We start from the raw sequence: 20349 nt of genomic DNA, 5'->3' as shown, positions 1-20349 counted from the left end.
CCTGCTCAGAATGCTTACTGGGGGGGCAGAGGACAGAGAGGGACCCCTCAGGAACATCCCTCTGGTTTAAGGGTTCTGGGGGTCCATGGGAAATCAGCTCCTAGGAGGTCACCCTGGGGTGAGGCGCTTTCATCTCCCTGAAGGGCTAAGCCGTGGTCTACTTTCCCTGCTCCCTCCCATCTGCCATCCCCTACCCCCAGTAGGGCAACAGGACTGGGCACAGGGCCAAGCAAAGGAGAATCTGAGGTCCTCACCAGCTCTGCAGCTGGTGTGGTGTTCAAGGCCTCCAGGCTGCAAAAATGGTCTCTGCTCACCTCTGCTCCCATCTCTGGACCACTTGTTACACTTCTGTCCCTTCTAGCCTTCCCTAACCTGTCTTTTCTCAGTTCTGCAAATGAACCAAATGCCCTCCAGCCTCAGAGCCTTTGCCCATGCTGTCCCCTCTCCTTATACTGCTGTCCCTCTTGGCTCTCCCCTATGTCCCGGCTTCACCCTCCCCCCATTGTTCTGTTTTCTGCTTAATCATCACGTATTACTAATACTATGACTAACGGAGTATCTTGAAAATTCTTGGGCCATGGCTCTCCCACATGAAGGTTAGAATCAGCTTGCCAATTTCCTCTAAAAACTTGGCTGGAATTTTCTTTGGGATTGTATCAAATCTAAGATTAATCTGGTGAGAATTGACAACACATGCAAGTTTACTAATAATGACATGATGTGAGTCATCGAGGATACAGAGACCAGTCACACAGCTCCTTCCCTCAATAAGCTTTTTTGCTCATGGTCTTCTTTTTTATTTTATTTCATTTCGTTTGAGAAGATCTTATTGGGCTCATTTCACAGATCAGAAAACTGAGGCTCAGAGAAATTACATGACGTGCCCTAGGTCCTATGGTGAGGAAGTGGTGGGCCAAGACTCACGAATCTGCCCAAGTCAATTCGGTTTATGGGTTTGGTTTGTGTGTGCCTCTGTGTGTTTGCATGTAAGGTGTGTTTCCACGCAGGCAGAGTGGAAGAGCATCTATATTTACAGATGGAGGTGCTGTGGGTTGAGTGGGAGTGCAGGCATGTCTGCTCTATTGGGCTGTGACTTCTGTTTGTGTTGACGTTGGGGTCTTTGGCTGTGTGTGTACAGTGTTGGGGGTTTTAGTGGGTGTATTGGGGAGAATATTTATGTGTATTGGGTAGAAAGTGTGTGTCAGGGAGACAAAAAATGGGATATTTCTGTTGGTGTGTGTGTTTTTTCTTATATAAGACTTTAATTTGATACTTGTTGAAAGAGCTCTTTTAAATTAAACCAAGACTTTTAAAACCATCTATAACTCTAAATTTTTAGTAAGGTATAACTTGAAGTGCCCAAATCTTAAGTGTACAGCTAGATGAATTTTTATATACATGCACCCATGTAATCACCACTTGGATCAAAATATAAAAGATACAGCACCCTCAGTTAGAACTTCCTCATGCCCCTCCCTCAGTCAGCACCCCTCAAAGTAGCCACTGCTCTGACTTTCACCACTGTAAATTAGTCTTGCCTGTTCCTGAGTATCTTGTCAATGGAGTCACACAGTGTTTGCTTGGGGAGGTTAATAACTAACACTAAACAAACTTGCTTTGTGTGCTGACACTTCCCATATCTCACTGAATTTATCATAATAGCCACATAATGTAGTGCCTGTTTATTGTTCCCATTATACAGATGAGGAAACTGAGGCTCAGGGAGGGCTCAAGACTTGCCTTGGGTCACCCAGAGCATGGTCACCAGTCCAATGCCACGGCTCTGGTCCTTACCCGCTACTAGACCATCCTGCCTCCCTCTGGGTAACCTGCCAAAGAGGTGACATGGCTTATTGGATGCAGAGAGAGCAGGAGTCAGACCTGGGAGCCCAAAGGTGCTTCTGGGTGTGCTTTATTTATCTTCTGAGGAGTCGGTGTCTCTGAATCTGTTGTGAGATCTCTCCAACTCCCCATTGCTGGATCAGGAACCACTCACCACCCGCAGCTCAGCCACTGCAGTGCTGCAGAGACACACCGACCACAGGGCTGGCTCCGAGAGTTATTTGCTGGGTGACTGTGAGGAAGTTGCCTCCTTTTTTGAACCTCACATCCTTAACTGTTGAAAGAAGGTTAAAATCCTCATGCAGGGTTATGGTGGTAACAGATGGAAGGTGTCACTGTATAAATTACCACAGCTGTTATTTTTGTAAAAGCCTTCTTATTGAAAAATAAAACATAAATAAAGTCACATAAAACAAACGTGGGACCCCTTAAGGCAAACCACTTGTAACCACCAGTTAGATCAAGAAATAGAAGCCCCTTAAATGTTCCACCCCAATCACAGCTTGACTTTTATAGTAGTTCTTTGTGTCTCTTTTTAGTTTTATCACCCAAGTGCGCATCTCTAAACAGTCGAGTCCATAAAAAAATTTGCCCATATATAAAAAATGTATATCTTTTGAGTCTCTACTGATTTCCCCCTCCATCTCTTTCATTGTCTTACAGTTTATATTTTGGAAGGGTCTGGAGCATTTGACTGAAGAGTTTTTTTTGTTTTTTTGTTTTTGGTTTTCTTAAAGTACATTTATTTATTTTGGGCTGCATTGGGTCTTCATTGCTGCTCGCGGGCCTTCTCTAGTTGCGGCGAGCGGGGGCTACTCTTTGTTGCGGTGCGCGGGCTTCTCATTGCAGTAGCTTCTCTTGTTGTGGAGCACGGGCTCTAGGCAGTGAGTTTCAGTAGTTGTGGCTCGCGGGCTCTAGAGCGCAGCTCAGTAGTTGTGGCGCACGGGCTTAGTTGCTCCGCGGCATGTGGGATCTTCCCGGACCAGGGCTCGAACCCGTGTCCCCTGCATTGGCAGGTGTATTCTTAACCACTGCACCACCAGGGAAGTCCTGAAGAGTTTTGAAGAGTCTGGATCACCACTATTATTTTTCACATGTGTACCCCTCCCTCCAGCTCCCTCACTCCTTTGTTTGGATTTGGAGTGACATAGATCTGGGTTGCAGTTCTGAGTCTGCCAGTTGCTGTGTGACCTTGGACAAGTCACTCACCCACTCTGAACCTCTTTCCTCAACTGGCAAATGAAGGGGTGACCCTGAAGATCTCTAAGGGCCTTCCAACTTTCTCAGCCTCCTCGCTCAAGCACCAGGCTCCTGTCCCACAGTTTCTTCTTTTTTTTTAATCTCTCTCTTTTTAAATTATAGTTGATGTACAATATTATATAAGTTACAGGTGTACAATATAGTGATTCACAATTTATAAAGGTTATACTCCATTTATAGTTATTATAAAATATTGGCTATATTCCCTGTGTTGTACAACACAGGTTGTTCTTAAAAGCAACTTTACTGGGTGAAAAGAATACGGGGGTAAGAAACAGAGACCTGGCATTGGAATCCAATTTCCACTGGAACTAGCTGTGTGAACTTGGGTGAGGTACTTAACCTCTCTGAGTTTCCACTTCCTCGTCTGTTGAATGGAGATCCTGATACCTAATCCATAAAACTGGAGCAAAACTTATATAAGATCATACCCCTACAATATTTAGTGCCTGGCACCTAGTATGTGCTAAATAAATGTTAACTGCTATTGTTGTTGTTGTTATTGTTAGCTATTATTATAACTAACATTTATTGACTGCTTACTCAGGCTTTGTGTCAAGTCTATTAATTCACTGAATCCTCAAAACAATGCCACGAGGCAGCCCTATTTTATAGATGAGAAACCAAGGCACAGAAAGGTTAAGTAATTTGCTCACGGTCACACAGCTAGTAAGCCATGAACCTAGGCTGTCTGGATCCAAAGCCAGCAGTGTTAGTCACTGAGATATACTGCCTCAAATACTACTGCCATCTAGAAGAATTTCCCCTTCGCTTGCCCAAGACCAGAGAGAATTCCAGTAGGGGTAAGGATGAAGCAATAGCTGAATCCAGTGTGATAAAATCCAGGGGTGGGAAAAGTTCTTACCCCGAAGTGAGATCCCAGCCCAGGGCATTAATCTGGGCCATCCCAGATTATTTCCCGCCTCCATCCCTAGCATTTTTATACACAGGCAACCTGCCGAAGTGAACCTGGGAACAGGCTTAGTCAACAAGGACAGCAGGGAAGGTCCTACCTTGTGGAGCAGCCGGGGGTGTCGCTGTGTGTTTGCCACCAGTGCGATTTTCTGGGTTTCCTTGGATGTGTGAACGTGTTGGGTAGGAGATGGTGATTTTGTATATGTGGTTGGACTGTGAGGCTGTGCCTTCCTCAGATGTCTGTCTGTCTGTCTGTCTGTCTCTGTGGAGAGGCAGCGGGACCAGCTTGGCCCATCCCACTTCTGCCACCCACTGGCTGTGAGACCCCAGGCCAACAACTCACCTCTGTGTGCCTGTTTCCTCACGTATAGAAAAATGGTTATGCTGACAATGATAGTACCCACCTGATAGGGTTGTTCTGAAGGTTGAATGGCCTCATTCCAGGTAAAGTGCCTGAAACGGTTCAGAGCACTGAGATAAGAACAAATACAGCTTATATGTGTTAGTATGATTAAATGTGTAAAGGGTGGGTTTCTGTATATTTGTGCAAGGGCACCTGAGGGCATCTAGCAGAAAGGATCTGAGGGGCTAGGGGAGCCAGCTGTCTCTGTGACTTGTGGGAGGAGGGTATGTGTGTGAGTGTGTGCATGTGTGTGTGGTGTGTGCACAGTGGATGCGTGTGCATGCTGTAAATGGGCGAGAATGTTCACTGCCAGAACCCTAGTTACCAGACAAACTCCAGGCCCTAGGACAAGTCACTGAGGCTCTGTGTCCCCATCTGTCCATGGGCGGGGTTGCTGCCTCAAAGGCAGCTGTGAGGACCAAGTGAGTCATGGATGTAACGCTCTGGACCATTGCAAGTGCCGGGGACATGGGAGAGGTCCGTACGAAGTGTTCTGAGAAAGCGGGGCATCATCGGGACGCTCCTGGGTCGTTAGTGCCAAAGCCGTTTGTTTCTGCCTCCTCTGGGCTGCAGAGCTCCCCCTGGTAGGTTGTGGATCCCAGCCCACCACAGGCAGAAAAGCCCTCAGTCCAGTTGCTCCAATGGCCCAGAGAAGGATAGGGACTTGCCCCAGGACACCCAGCATACTGGAGGCAGAGAAGGGCTAGATTGGAGCCGGTCCCTCTTTGTCCTTCTGGCGTGATGAGAAAGCCGTGTAGAGGTCAGGGTCAGCACTCCCCAACCCCCACTGCCTCTGTCTGCCCCACTTTCCCAGCATCCAGCAGTCAGCCTGGGCCGGGGGAAGCTGCTCCAGCGTGAAGGTGTGTGCTTTGGCAGCAGGCACTGTCTGGGCCGCCAAGGGTGAGGCCGGGCGGCTGCCTGGGGCAGGAATTCCATGTGTCTGGGGAGGACCCCACTCCAGTAGCCCAGTCCCAGCCCCCAGCCCTGCATCGCCACCTGGGCAAGGGCTCTGCTTGGCACCCGGAGACTGGGTTCTGCCTGGGAATTCTCCAAGGTCTCTGGAAGAGGAGGCTGAAGGATTACAAGCGCTTCAACTTTGGGTTTTTTTTATGTAGCATCTTTCTTGTAAATCTGTCCATTCCCATCGCAAAAGCGTCGCTTCTTATTTGTGGAGAATACAAGTAATCAGAGAAGAGAAAATGAAACTCTTTCTCAACACCGAAGTACAGCAATTCGGAGACCAAAGGGGCTCTGTCAACACACACACACACACACACACACCCCTACCTGCATGTTCATGCATGTATCTATGCACACATGCATGTGACATAGAAACCATCATAAGCATGCCCTTGCACGTGTGTGCTTGCACACTTATAACATACAAGCACATGCATACTCATGTGAGTACACACACAGGTACAGGCATCTGCATGGTCATGTATGTATCTGTACACCTACATGTGACACACGAGCCCTCATGTTCATGTGTATGTCCACGTGTGCTTGCACACCTGTAACAAACACACACTCTCATAAGTACACATGTACACACAAGCACATGCGCGTGCACACACACTTAAAGAGCAACACGCAGTGCTCCACCAATGTGAGTTCATCTAATCCCGGCATCAGTGCTATAAGGTAGGCACCATTATTTCTCCCATTTTACAGATAGGGCACAAATGGTTAAGTAATCTGCCCAAGGACACCCAGTTAGTGAGCATAAAAAGAAATTTTTAAAAAGCATTTTTTAAAAAAGGACAGCAGGGCTTCCCTGGTGGCGCAGTGGTTAGGAATCCGCCTGCCAGTGCAGGGGACACGGGTTCGAGCCCTGGTCTGGGAAGATCCCACATGCCGCGGAGCGACTAAGCCCGTGCGCCACAACTACTGAGCCTGCGCGTCTGGAGCCTGTGCTCCGCAACAAGAGAGGCCGCGACAGTGAGAGGCCCGCGCACCGCGATGAAGAGTGGCCCCCACTTGCCGCAACTAGAGAAAGCCCTCGCACAGAAACGAAGACCCAACACAGCCAAAAATAAATAAATAAATAAATAAATAAATAAATAAATAAATAAATTTATTAAAAAAAAAAAAAAAAAAAGGACAGCAAAAAAAAACCCAAAAACAAAATAATGGGGATTTGAACCCAGATCCATGGGTTTGATTAATTAGGCTGCATGGTGCTATGTTTGAGTGGCATCGCAGGGAATATTCCTGTAGAGTTTTTTTCCCTATGCATCTATATGTGGTTTGGTTACAGAAATGACGTCCTTTTTACATACTAGCAGGACCCTGGGGTCAGACCTGGATTTGAATCCTGGCTCCACTGCAGACAGGCTGGCTTGACTTTGGGCTGTTCTTTCACCTCTTTGGGGATCGGTTTTTCATCTGTAAAATGGAGAGCGATCGTATCTGCTTCTGAGGGTTGGCTGAGCGTGTGTGTCAAGCTCAGCCAGGCTCATTAGATGAGGCTATACGAAAACTGCCAACTCTGGGGCTGGAGGGCTTTGTGGGGAAAACAGTCAGAAAATACTCTCTGGGTGCTAGATGGCCATAATATGTTGGGGTCTGGAAGGCAGAGAGTAGCCTCCGGATCTGGGGTCTCCGGAGGGGAGGTGGTATTTTGTCCTGGAACCCCTGCCATGACTGCACCCCGATCCTGACCAGCAGCTCAGCCCCAGCCCTGCGCATTCCAGGTGGAACAGCAGAGGCGTGAGAGGGCGGGAGAGAAAAGCCCACAGACCGGCAGGCGGAGCCTCCTGGCCAAGTCTGGCCCGGCGGGAAGGGGAGGGGGCTGTGGAGCTGGGACGTCAGATGCCATCACCTCCTGGGGGACCTTTAAAGTCGCTGTGCTGCCAGGCGGGCCAGGGTGTCTGCAGCGGTCCTCTGCCTCCTCAGCCGCCTCCTGCCACCCACCTGGGCTGCCCATCCTGGGTACGCGCCCCTGGAGAGCCTGGTGCCTCGTCTCCGGATGCCTCTCTCTGGCTCTCTTCTCTTTTCTCTCCATTTTTTCTGTTCTCTTTTTCCCCTTTCTCTCGTTCTACCTCTCTTTCTGTCTCTCCCATGTTTTTTCTCTTTTTGCCCCCGTCATTGTCTCTCATTCTCTCTTGTATCTACCTTTTTCTTTCTTTCATGCCTTTTCTCTGTAACTCTTTTTGTCAATCACCTTTTCTTCTCCCTCATTTTTTTTTCTGTTTCTCATTTTACTTTCTTTCTGCTTCTTTCTGTCTTGCTCTCAATCCCGAAATTGCAGCAACCCAGGGACAAGAGTGTCCTGCACTATACCTTGGGGAAGGTGGGCGCTGCCCCTCTGAGGGCACCGACGGAGCCCACTTCCAGCAAGATTGGTGAAGAGGGTGTCCAGGCTGGGGAGGACGGGGGTCTGCCTCCTGGGCTGGTGGGATGAAACCCTGGCTTTGAAGTGGCAGTGTCATCTCACCCCAGCGCCTGGTCCAGATTTAACCACTGTCTGGGCATTTCTTCCCATTGCCCCATCCACTTAGTCCACTGGGGTGGGAAGAATGGGGTGTTGTGCCCCTGGACGAGAGCCGAGTCAGGAGGTCTTTGCCAAGTTCCCAGTAGATAGCAGCCTCTGGGGTGGTAATGCTGGAGAGCACTCAGGGTTTGGTGCCCTCATGACCGCCCCCTCCAGGCAGCCGGCTCTGACTGCACAAGGCCAGACGTGTGACCCTTCCAGCCAGCCATGCCCCTGCTGCCCGGCACCGTGGGCCTGGCAGGCCTGCTCTTCTGGGCAGGCCAGACAATGAACACCTTGATGCCCAATGCCACCCTGGCACTGGCCCAGACCGAGGGCACAGCTGTGCGACCCCTGACTGGCCTGGGGGTGCCCCGGTACCGGCGGAAGCGCCACATCTCTGCCCGGGACATGAGTGCCTTATTGGATTATCACAACCACATCCGGGCCAGCGTGCACCCACCTGCCGCCAACATGGAGTATATGGTGAGTCCCCATGCCCTCCCAGTGCCTCCTCCAGCAAACGCCAGTCCACTCAGTGTGTCCTGGAAAGACTGGACCATTCACCAGCCTGGCTTCACTAGCCAGTATCTGGGCATCTGGGTCCTGTGGAATGGTCAGGAATTCGTCTGCCCATTTTACAGATGAGAAAACTAAGGCGGTTGTATAGGTCCTTTCTGCAGGCAGGAGCAGAGGACTGTGACTTATGGAGCATCTCCTGTGCGCCAGGCACTTACGTGTAACCCTCTTCCTTCAAGGTGGGAATTATCTCCATTTTCCAAATAAAGAAATCAAGATGCGGAGAATTAATTTGCTGAAGGTCACCCAGTTGGGATTGCATCCCAGGTCTACCGGCTGCTAAAGCTGTCTTAACTAACACAATACCTTTTCCAAGAATTCTGGCTTCCAGCCAGGGAGCCGCAGGGGGCGGCGGGTGGCTGGAGCTTTCCCTGCCATTGTCTCTTTGCCCCAGGGGTTTGATGGACACACCCAAACTGTCCTCAGCAAGCCTGTGGAGGTAGAATTTGGAGAGATGGGGTCTGGTACCTGGGGTGGGAGTGCGGGGGTCTCAGGCTGAGGAGAAACAGCAGCTGACCAGCAGAGGCAGCTGGGATGTCTTCCTTCAAAGAGGCAGGCTGGGGGGCTCTCACCCCCGTCCCCCCACAAGCCAGACTCCGGAGGGGAGGAGGGAACCTTTCTCTTTATCGCAGCCCCTCCCCCAGGACCATTGTCCCAAAGCAGCCTGGAGAGATAGGCTTCCATTCCACCTACAGATTTCTTTAGGCAAAGGGATTGCTGACCTGCCCCCTCGAAGATAAACACCTGCTCCCTCAACAGCCTGCAAAGGCTTATATTTCTACAGCGTGTCCGTTCACTTACGTACCAGCTCCTGCTTGGAGCCAGGCACCACGCTAAGCCTCGTGGACGCTGCCGAGAACAGGATGGACAAGGTCTCGTCCCTCACAGAGCTTCCATTTTAGTGGGGATGATAGAAAACAAAGATCAACCACAAAAGTTACATGTAACACGACATCAGGTCGCAATAAGGTGTTGGGAGGGGTGGGGATAGGAGCCCAAATGGCAGGCAGCTGGAGGCAGCGGAGCCATTTATTTGTTCATTAACTGACTCATCCATTGATTAACACAGTGACTGGCATGTAGAAGGCCTTCTAGTTTTCAAACAATGACACATTTATTGAGCACCAGCCTGTGTGCGAGGCCCTCCCCACAGCAGGTGTTTAATTATTGCATGCTTTGTAGGACAGAGAGAGCTAGACAGCTCAACAGGGGCCCGAGGAGTGTCAGTGAGTGTGGGTTTGATGTTTGCATGCCCCTACCTCGGTTCACCCCTTTGTGGCACGAAGGAAACATTCCTCTGCTTTCCCTAAAAATGGATGAGTCCAACATCTCTGGGGAGATGTCTGGACCCCTCTTTGGGGATCCCCATTGCTTCACTAGCTAGCTTCAGCCCACAGGACCGGTATCTGGCTAAACATCCCTTGCTTAAGGAGCCCTTTCCCTCCTCTGGCTCCAAGAAAGACCGGGTCCCCTTTCACATTCTCACACCCGCCAATTGTAATGACTGTTTAACATCTCATTTCCTTGTTAGACTGTGAGTCCTTGTTCAATATTTGCTGAATGAACAGATGAAACAAATAAAAGAATAATATCTCAGAATCCCAGGAAGTCAGAGTGGAAGGGAACTAGTATTTTTTTTTTTAAGTGATGCTTTTTCAAGTTATAAAAGTTGGAGCATTCAGAGATTGGAAAATTAAGAAGCTGTTATGAAGGATGAGGAAGGTATTCTCTATGTACTGATGTGGAGTCATCATTAAGGTAACCCATCTGGTTAAGGGAAAAGAGCTAGGGGCCAAATAGAATGTCTGGAGTCCTGCCATTTGTCAAAAAAATTCATATATATATATAACTATTGTATGTATGTAATATATAATTATTTTATGTATATACCATATAAGATATATAATTACATATATAAATATATATGTGCATATATAATATACTTACAGGTGTAGAATATTTCTGGAACAGGACACAAGAAACTCACAGTGACAGTTGCCTCCAGGGTCAGGGTGGCTGGAGGGACGAGTGTAGGATGGGGATGAAAGACTCTCCACTTTTCCTCCTTCAAACATCTTACATATTAAATTTGTTCATGTTTTCACTGTTAAAAAAAGAACCTTTTGAATTAAAAAATTTTAATGTTTAAATAAACACATTGGGGACTTCCCTGGTGGCGCAGTGGATAAGAATCCGCCTGCCAATGCAGGGGACACGGGTTCGATCCCTGGTCTGGGAACTAAGATCCCACATGCCGCGGAGCAACTAAGACCATGGGCCACAACTACTGAGCCTGTGCTCTAGAGCCCGCGAGCCACAACTACTGAAGCCCACATGCCTAGAGCCCGGGCTTGTGCTCCGCAACAAGAGAAGCCACCACAGTGAGAAGCCCGCGCACCGCAAGGAAGAGTAGCCCCCGCTCGATGCAACTATAGAAAGCTCACGCGCAGCAACAAAGACCCAACGCAGCCAAAAATAAATAAAATTAAATCTTTAAAAAAATAAATAAATAAACACAATGAAAAAAATACAATAAATGAAAAAAAAACCCCATTCTCTTCCCATCACTCTGGGCTGAGTCACTTCTAGGGACTGCTGGGAACTCCTAGGCCCATACCCTGGGACCCCGCTCGGAGCAGAGAGCCCCAAGCTTGAAGTCCAGTGAAGGAAAAAGGGCATTAGACTAGGAGTCAGAGACCTAGGTGTGGATCTCGGCTCTGGTGTGGACTTGCCTTTGACCTTGAAGTCGTAGGCCTTCTCTGAGCCTCAGTGTTCTAATTTATCAAGTGGATTGGTTGCAGGGTTCCAAAGGAGATGGGGAGTCAACTTACCATGTATACGTGCATCTCTAGACACTGTTGAAATGATGGTGTTTGTTCCCCCGGGGAATTTCATGACCTTTCTTTTTCCCAGGTCTGGGACAAGCGGCTGGCCAGGTCTGCTGAGGCCTGGGCCACGCAGTGCATTTGGGCCCACGGGCCCTCACAGCTGATGAGATACGTGGGCCAGAACCTCTCCATCCATTCTGGCCGGTGAGTGAACCTCTGCCCTTCCTTCACTCCATCACTCAACAAGGTCACTGAGCACGCTGATGGCAGAGTGACTTTTCTTCTATCTTCTCCGCCTCTGCAGGTACCGCTCGGTGGTGGATCTCGTGAAGTCTTGGTCTGAGGAGAAGCGTCATTACTTGTTCCCGGTCCCGAAGGACTGCACCCCGCGCTGCCCCTTGCGCTGCAGTGGCCCTGTGTGCTCTCACTATACCCAGGTACACCTTTGTTGGGATGTAGGGCTGATGAGAAAATAAATCCTCTACCTTAGAAGAAAAACAATGTGGTGGGACAGCAATTAGAAATAAAACAGAGGCCCTTAACAGACTTCCTTTTACATAACGAGCCTGTTCCTGGAAAGTTGTGTGTACATTGAATTGAGCTGAACTGGATCTTGTTTTGAGGGTCTTAGGTCGGCGGACCATATTGTTTGACCCCAAAATGGAGATGTGTGGTCTGACAAGTTCAAGACTGCCTTTGATTTCAATAGGTCCAAACATTTTCTAGTATTTTTTATTTTCTAAGGCTCCTGCTGTCTTAAAAAAAGAAACGCCAGATAAGATTACAAAAGATTGTAGTATATTTTGAGTGCTAATATTGAAGTTGTTACCACTTATTATACATAAAAATACAATGCAGTATAATGTTGCAAGAAATAGGACCAGAAGTTTTCAATGGTAGGAAAAATGTCTACTTTCAGGTCTGCCAATCTCTCTGTGACTCATTTGCAGTAAATGTTAAAAACTGAAATTTGAGACCCCCTAGGAAATGTGAGGCCTAAACCAAATGTCCTTCCTGACATCCATGAAATATTATTACCTCCATTTTACCAAAGGAGAAACCAGGCACAGAGGGGTTAAGTGACTTGGTCAAAGTCACACAGCTAGTGATATTGAGATTCTGATCCAAGGCTGTTTAACTCCAAAGTTTGTGTTTTAACTTCCAACATGACAATGATTTTCAAACATTGGTCACTAGGGGGAAAAAAAAGAAAGAAGGAAATCTAATTGAATGGTATAGAACATATTAGCATATATCATTCTATATGATAAGATTAAATATTGGTTCATAAAACTTTTGTTCAAATTGTTTGAGGAGGGGTAAGGGTGTGTGTGTGTGTGTATGTGTGTGTGTATGTTGGTACACTGGGTAACAATATAAAATGTATTCCTTACTGTTGGTTATAGTGGAAAAAATTTTGAGAAACATTATAGTACAATATGTCTCTAGTCCCCTCACCCTGAGACAGGTGCCTCCCCCAGGAAAACCTCATCTAATGCATCCACCCTGACAGAGCAAGCCCAAGAACCTTTCAGCCCCAAGTCCTTCTCACAGCCTCCTTTGTCTTTGTCCCTCCTCAGATGGTGTGGGCATCTTCCAATCGGCTGGGCTGTGCCATCCACACCTGTGGCAGCATCCGTGTCTTGGGCAGCACCTGGCGCCAGGCTGTGTACCTGGTCTGCAACTACGCCATTAAGTGAGTGCAGCTCTGAGGCAGAGGGGGCTCTAGGGCAGGAGGGTGGACCCTGAGGTGGATGGGCAGGATTCTCAGAAAAGGAAGACATACAGGACACCCTGCCTTCCTCCGTTCTAAATAACCTGAACATCATACAATTCAGTACTTTGAGAGTCAATCAAGAATCCTTTTTCTTTACCCAAGTTTCAGAATCGATTGGGAGATAGACAGAGGACCAAGGCAGGTGGATAGGCAGTGTCCCTGATGAAGCCAACAGTGGAGAATGTGGCTTAGGTCTGCCAGCCAAGTGGGCTTGCAAATATCTCACTCTTGAATTAGACCTTCATATCCACTGACAGGCAACATTGGCCAACCATATGCCTCTTCTAAGTGCAGTGCCAGCCCCTCTAAGCTTCCCACAAGAAATAGAGCGACCAAGAATACATGCTCCCTACAGGCAGGCAGGTCCCATAGGAAAGAAAGGAAGGATGCAATGAGCATGCTCAGCTGCTTCTCCCAGACTCTCCAGTCAGCTTGGTGGGAGAGAAGTCAAGAGTGGTCTTCATATGCTAGTCTCCTGGAAACACAGAGAAAGGGGGATGGGAGTTCCCATCCAACGTACAGTATACAAACTTGCAACAGATTCTCATACAAAACAGATTACAGACTCATACACAAACGGGAACAAATTCTAAGTAAACATGATATTCAGAGTTTCAAGATTACATAGTCATAACTGCCTTTTACTCTCACGTAGCTCTTGATCATTTACAAAACACTTTCCCCTTATTATCTCATTGAAGAGATGAAGGAGAGAAAGAAGGAAAAAGGGAAGGACACTGGGAAAATATTTACTCTTTTTACAGATGAAGACATTGAGGATCAGAGAGGTTAAGTAATTTACCAAAAGCCACAAAGCCAATAAGTAGCAGAGCTGTTTGAAACACAAGTCTTTTGATTTCATGTTCTATCTACTGTACTATCCTGATGTTCTGGAAGTCATTGGTAGCCTGAACTCAGATTCTCAAGTCAAGATATTTGTTAGATGGAGACATCTATTGACAAAGTGTCATAATGCAGCCCAGCTTTATCAGATATGGAAAAATGCAACAAAGCAAATTCCGTCACACACAGCTTAAGGAACTGTTCCAATTTGTTTGCTGACATTGAATTTTTGAAGCATTGACTATTAACCGTATAGTTGTTAAGATTTTTAGGCTCTGGAGTCAAGACTGTCAGAGTTCAAATTTGTGATTCAACTTCTCCATGCCTGTTTTTCATCTACAAAATGGGAGTAAAATGGTATCTACTTATAGAATTGTTGAGAGAATTAAGTGAGCTGACCCAGGTAATGTCCCCAGGCTCATAATAATTTTGGAATACATGTTGGTTCTTATTCTTATTACTAGACCTGGGTTTGGTTCTCAGCTCTACCATGTACACACTGAGGACTTTGGATAAGTCATTTCATCTCCTTGGGTCCCAGTCTCCTCTTTTAAAATAGGGCTAATGCTACCTGGCTCACAGAGGCTCTTGGTACATAGTTGCCCATAGTACATGTTAAATAAATAGTGGCCAGGATTATAACTAGGTTATAAACTCTTTGAGGGCAGGAAATAGACCTGATTCATTTTGGTATCCTTTTACTACAGTGATTTCAAACCTTTGTTCTTTCAAGCAGAACTCTTTTCTAAGTGGTTAAATTAAACAAAAAAAGAATGACTTTTATTCCATCACCCCTGGTGTCTCCACCACCCACATTCCCTGCCCCCAAACTTCCAGGAACACCTTTTTTTTTTTTCCTGCTGGATAAACTGGTAGCGTTTGATATATTTATTTATTATGGTTTAAAATTTTATTACATTTTATACTGATGTACATGCTATAAAATTCAGTGGGTATGAAAAAAGGTAAACACAGAATGTTGTCTCCCTCCCCTGCCCACACTTCCCCTCTGTAAGTTTCTTGCATAATCTTCTGGAGATCTTTTATGTACTTACAAGCATGCATATGTTTTCACTCCGGGAGCACCTTTTGAAAACGGAGGACTCACAGCATCTGGCACAAGGCCTGATGCCCACTAGATGCTCTGGAAGTGTTTGTTGAATGAATGAATGAATGAATGAACCCATATGAAACCAGAAATGCATACTTTTCTAAGCACTTTGGCTGACTTTACTTACAGTCATTCAACAATCACTTTTGGAGGAAAAAGATTCCATTTCCGTCCACAAAGAGTGTTTGTTTAATGTGCGAGAAAATAAGGCACTGGGACTTGAAAGGTAACTAACACTACAGGCCAGTGGTGAGATTATTAGGTAGCTCTTAGCAAGAACTGGGGAAGTGATTTTAGGCTTTGAGAAGACAAAGAGGGGGGAAAAGAGAAATCTGTGGGCTGGGATGGAGAAGCGAGTTGTGGAAAGATGAGGTGTGTAAGCTGGATCCACTTGCTGCTAGAGCAGTCTGGAAGGCCTGACTGAAAGCTGTAGACGTGATTCATAAGCTAGGGGCCAGCAAACTACAGCCCACAGCCAAAATCTGGCCTCCTGCCTATTTTCATAAATAAAGTTTTATTGAAACACAGCTACGATATTTGTTTACATATCGCCTAGGGCTGCTTTCATGCAATAAAGACATTTGGTCTCCAAAGCCTAAAATATTTACTATCTGGCCCTTTACATTGCCAACCCCTGCACAGGCAATGGGGAGCCACTAAAAGTTCTTGAGCAGGAGAATGATATGATGAAGGTTTGTTCTTTTGTTTTAAACAGCTTTATTGAGATATAATTTACATACCATATAACTTACCCATTTGCAGTGTACAACTCAATGGGTTTTGGGTATATTACGTTATTCATTTTTTCAATCGTGGTAAAATATATGTAACATAAAATTTGCCATTTTTAAGTATACAACTCAGGGGCATTAATCACTATTTCCAAAATGTTTTCATCACCCCAAAGAGAAAATCTGTAACCTTAAAGCAATGGCCCCCTACCCTCCTCCTCCCTAAAGGCTGTGGTTCATTGAGAGGGTTCACTCCGGAGCAGGTAGGATGGATTTGGGATAAGGCCGTTGAAGAAATAAACGTACAGCAGGGGCCACAAAGAGCCTTCATGGGCATGTCCCCCATGAGTGAATTACACTCAGTATCTAATTATTCTAGTTCTCATTTGCATACCACCTTGTAAGTTACAAAGTGTTTTCACATAATTTTTATGGACACCATTTCACTTATTTATTTTATTCAGAGGATAAAATCAAGGCTCAAGAAATGAGGTGGTTTATTCTGTCACCAACTGGCAGGTGGCAGAATCCAGGACCAAAACTCAGACCCGCCCGCTGGGCAGGGGAGGGGGGTGTTTGTGCTGGGAGGTGAGAGTGGGGTGGAAGGCATAAGAAAATCAGCATGTCCTGGGGAGCCACTTGTCTGCCAGGTGAGGTGCTAGAGGCATGCGTACATTGCTCCATTATTTGATCTGCTGCTGCATCCCTGTGTGGGAGGGAAGTCTTCTATTGGTTTTACAGATGAAGAGACTGAGGCTTGCAGGTGTGACTTGGTCACAGGGCCAGACAGTGGCACTGCTGAGATTTGGAAACCTCTGTGAAGGTGGCTCCATGTAACTGTCCCCCGACCCCGCCTCCCTGGGACCTTTTCTCTTCCAGGGGCAACTGGATCGGCGAGGCGCCATACAAGATGGGGAGGCCGTGTTCAGCCTGCCCTCCCAGCTACCAAGGCAGCTGCAACAGCAACATGTGCTTCTAGGGGCTCAAATCCAACAGGCTCCTGTGGTTCTGAATCTTCCCTGGGCTCCGGCAGGGCTCCAGCTGGGCCTGACCCTCCAAGAGTCTCTTCCCAAAGACCGGGTCAAGCGATTTTTTTTTAAGGACATGAGTTTGGCTTACTTCACCAGTCTGAATTTTCCCTCCTGATTCCATTTCCTAAATGTCCAGCATGTGCCAGAAGAAAACAACCTCCTTGCCTTCCTTCTTACCTGTTACATCTTTTTTTCCTCCGGCCTCTGGGAAAGAGGCCTGCATCTTTAATTGACTCAGTTCTCCCAGAGCCAGGGCTGGAAGGAGAAGTGGCAGCAGTTTTGTGACTCTCAGGCCTCAACCCCACAAGTCTTTGTCCATCCAATAAAAGGTATTTATTAAATAATCTTTATCCTGAGACCTACCTTCATTCATCCAATAATAGCCAACCAGCTTCTGGGCAGCCTTTGAGGACCTGTGGTCTCCCTCTCTAAGATGGGACCATTTCAGCTCCAAGCTTTCAAAAAATAACTAAGAAAAAAAAAAACAAAAAAAAACTGAGATTAGCATATGGACACCCCACCCACAGTGTTTGTTACTGGAGCCACCGCAGGGTCCAGGCACCCCTTTTACAGATGGGCATACTGAGGCTTAGTGAAGGGGTGTGACTTACTGAGAGCCGCACGGCTTGTCCCTGTCCACTAAAGCACCCAGGTTTAAGCTCAGGCTCTGACAATCCCTTCAGGCTGTTCCAGACACCTCTCTGAATGTCAGAACTGAGAGGTTAAAGCCAAAGCTGGCCTGGGGGAACTCCCTCTTTCAGCGTTTTTTTTCTTCCTGCCACTCTCTCTGCCTTGGTGTCTCTCTTTCACCTACTGGTCTCTCTTTCTCTCACCCTCCTTATTTCTCCCTTGGAATCTCATTCTCATTCCCAGAAACCATTTCCCCTCTCCCCACCCCACCCCACCCAGTTATCATAACACACAAAAGTCCTTTTGTCTTTAGAGATAGTAAAATCTCTCTCAGACCTTGCCCTCCAGCTGGGGCCCACTCCCTGCCTGGCTGGAGAGAGCTCCTTTCAAAGACCTGGATGGAAAACAGGCCCCCTTTCCCCAGAGTCCCTACATTGTCAACGGAGTGAGTTTTCTTCCCTCTTGGTCATTCCCACCTGGGCTATGTCTTTTGCGTATCAACACCACCTCCCTCCGCCCTCAATAAAGTCCTTTGAGATCCCGTGCAATGGCTCTTTCTGGTCCCTGTCTCAGCTCTCAGGAGGGTCAAAAGAGGAGAGAGGGAAATGGAGTAGGGGAGATGGAGCGAGGGGAAACCAGCTCAAGAGGAAGGCCAGGGGAGGGGCTTACAGCCCCTCAGCCCTTCCTTTGCACCAGGTACATCAGCTAGATCACACGTGCATGTGTCTGTATTATCACTCCATTTTACAACTAAGAAAAATGAGGCTTAGCAGAAGTGCCCAGTAGTGAAATAAAAACAAGGACGCTGTTCTGAGTTCATTATTCTTAGATTATATCCCGCCTGCTTTTTTTGGGGGGGGGGGTATTAAAATGTCCTTTCATTTATTACACAATGGTGATAATAAATGTTAGATTTCCTAAAAAATTATTAATGTACTTTTATTGGGTGGGGGGGAAACGGCTTGCCAACCCTATGTAAAATTCCCAAAATGTTCTGGAAATTTAAGTGGCATGTGACCCTCTGGATTCAATGGCATGTATAGGGTCACATAGCTAGTAAGGAACAGACATGGGATCTGATTTCAGCTCCATCCAACCTCAATGCCTGTGCTGTTTTGAGGGTCCCACGTTACCTTCCTGTGTCCTATCAGGATAACGAGAATAATGACCATTGGCATTTATGAGCTGCTGAGTACACTCTTAATCTCATTGAATTATCACTGCTATCTTAGGTGATACGTACTGATCCCATCCCCATTTTACAGACATAAAAACTGAGGCCAAGTCCAGGGAAGTCCACCAGGGAACTTTTGCTGCAAGAAATCTGAAACAGCTTTCAAACCTCTGTAATATTTTATGTTTTTTGAAGATCTTCATCTCCCAATCCCATCTGATTTCTCATTTGCTCATACATTCACCAACCAAGAGGGTTAAGAGCATGGACTCTGGAGCCAGACTGCCTCGGCACAAATTTAACTCAGTGGCCAAGTGTGCTTGCGTAAGTCGAGATCTTAGTGCCTCAGTCTCACCTATAAATAGGGACACTAATCATATCTGCCTCATTAGGTCCTTCAAAACATTAAATGAATGAATACATGGAAAGCACTTGGAACAGTACCTGGCGCTAGCGTAGATGGCTATTTTAAAAGTTCAACATCAGGATTCCCTGGTGGCATAGTGGTTAAGAATCCACCTGCCAATGCAGGGGACACGGGTTTGATCCCTGGTCCAAGAAGATCCCACATGCTGCGGAGCAACTAAGCCCATGAGCCACAACTACTGAGACTGTGTGCCACAACTACTGAAGCCCGTGCACCTAGAGCCCGTGCTCCACAACAAGAGAGGCCACCGCAATGAGAAGCCCGTACATCACAACGAAGAGTAGCCCCCACTCGCCACAACTGGAGAAAGCCCGCACGCAGCAACAAAGATCCAACACAGCCAAAAAATAAAAAATAAAAGTTCAACATCAAGAGGGAGGAGAGAGGTGACGGAGTCACTGAAATGGAAGAGGAAGCTGTGGAGGGAAGTTGCTTTTTTTTGGCCGCGCAGCATGCAGGATCTTATTTCGCCCACCAGGGATCGAACCCGTGTCCCCTGCAGTGGAAGCATGGAGTCTTAACCACTGGACTGCGAAGAAAGTCCCAGAAGTTGCTTTTTTAATAAAAGAGATATTGTAGCATATTTAAATATTGATAGGATTCTGTCTCTAGAAATTTGTCCTACAGATATACTCCCTACATCTGGGTCAGGACATTTTTGAAGTTTATGAAGACATTCACTTTATGTAGTGGCAAAAGCCTGGAGACAACCTTAGTGTCCAGCAATAGGAGACTAGAAAAATCACCTATAGGACATTCACACAATACGTAGCCACTCAAAGAATGAGGCAGGTATGTTGGCATGGAGATAGCCCTTAGACACTAAGGAGGGAAAAGTAAGTGACACAAGAGTGTGTTTAATATGTTCCCGTGTATTTATATGCATTTACATGTGTGTATGTCTGAGTCAGCTTGGGCTGCCACAACAAAATACCATAGATGGGTGGCTTAACCAAGAGAAAATTTTTTCCCATCCTGCAGGCTGAAAGTCTGAGCTCAAGGTACCAGTATAGTTGGGTTCTGGTGCAATCTCCCTTCCTGGCTTGCAGACAACTACTTCTCACTATGTCTGCTTATGGTGGGGGCAGGAGAGAGAGAGAGAGGGCGCTCTCATGTCTCTTCTTATAAGGGCACTAATCCTATTGGATCAGGACGCCACCCTTATGACCTAATTTAATCTTATTTAGTTCCATAAAGGCCCTGTCTTCAAATACAATCACATTGGGAGTTAGATCTTCAAAATATGAATTTTGGGAGGACACAGTTCAGTCCATAGCAGTGTATAGGTGTATAATTTCTGGAAATACATACGAGAATTTGTTT

The 20349-nt window shown here is 46.8% G+C and overlaps 1 protein-coding gene across 1 annotated transcript; it reads left to right on the top strand.

Moving 5' to 3' along the window:
* Positions 1 to 772: 772 nt before the first annotated feature.
* Positions 773 to 16743, top strand: R3HDML (R3H domain containing like). The gene is made up of 6 exons (XM_036826154.1): positions 773 to 897; positions 8073 to 8381; positions 11388 to 11506; positions 11607 to 11739; positions 12883 to 12998; positions 16644 to 16743. Exons 2-6 carry the CDS (start codon positions 8124 to 8126, stop codon positions 16741 to 16743), a joined length of 726 nt encoding a protein of 241 aa, XP_036682049.1. The 5' UTR covers positions 773 to 897; positions 8073 to 8123.
* Positions 16744 to 20349: the final 3606 nt, after the last annotated feature.

The sequence above is a fragment of the Balaenoptera musculus genome, chromosome 15 (assembly GCF_009873245.2).
Source record: "Balaenoptera musculus isolate JJ_BM4_2016_0621 chromosome 15, mBalMus1.pri.v3, whole genome shotgun sequence".
In the NCBI taxonomy this organism is placed as follows: domain Eukaryota; kingdom Metazoa; phylum Chordata; class Mammalia; order Artiodactyla; family Balaenopteridae; genus Balaenoptera; species Balaenoptera musculus.
Note: the sequence above shows the minus strand (reverse complement) of the source record. Positions and strands in the feature narration are given on the sequence as shown.

Bases quoted from the DNA above. Each gene is read 5' to 3' on its own strand.
- R3HDML (XM_036826154.1), top strand. From the start codon at position 8,124: ATGCCCCTGCTGCCCGGCACCGTGGGCCTGGCAGGCCTGCTCTTCTGG. The intron at 8,382-11,387 runs GTGAGTCCCCAT...TCTTTTTCCCAG, and splicing joins CCGCCAACATGGAGTATATG to GTCTGGGACAAGCGGCTGGC. The intron at 11,507-11,606 runs GTGAGTGAACCT...CCGCCTCTGCAG, and splicing joins CTCTCCATCCATTCTGGCCG to GTACCGCTCGGTGGTGGATC.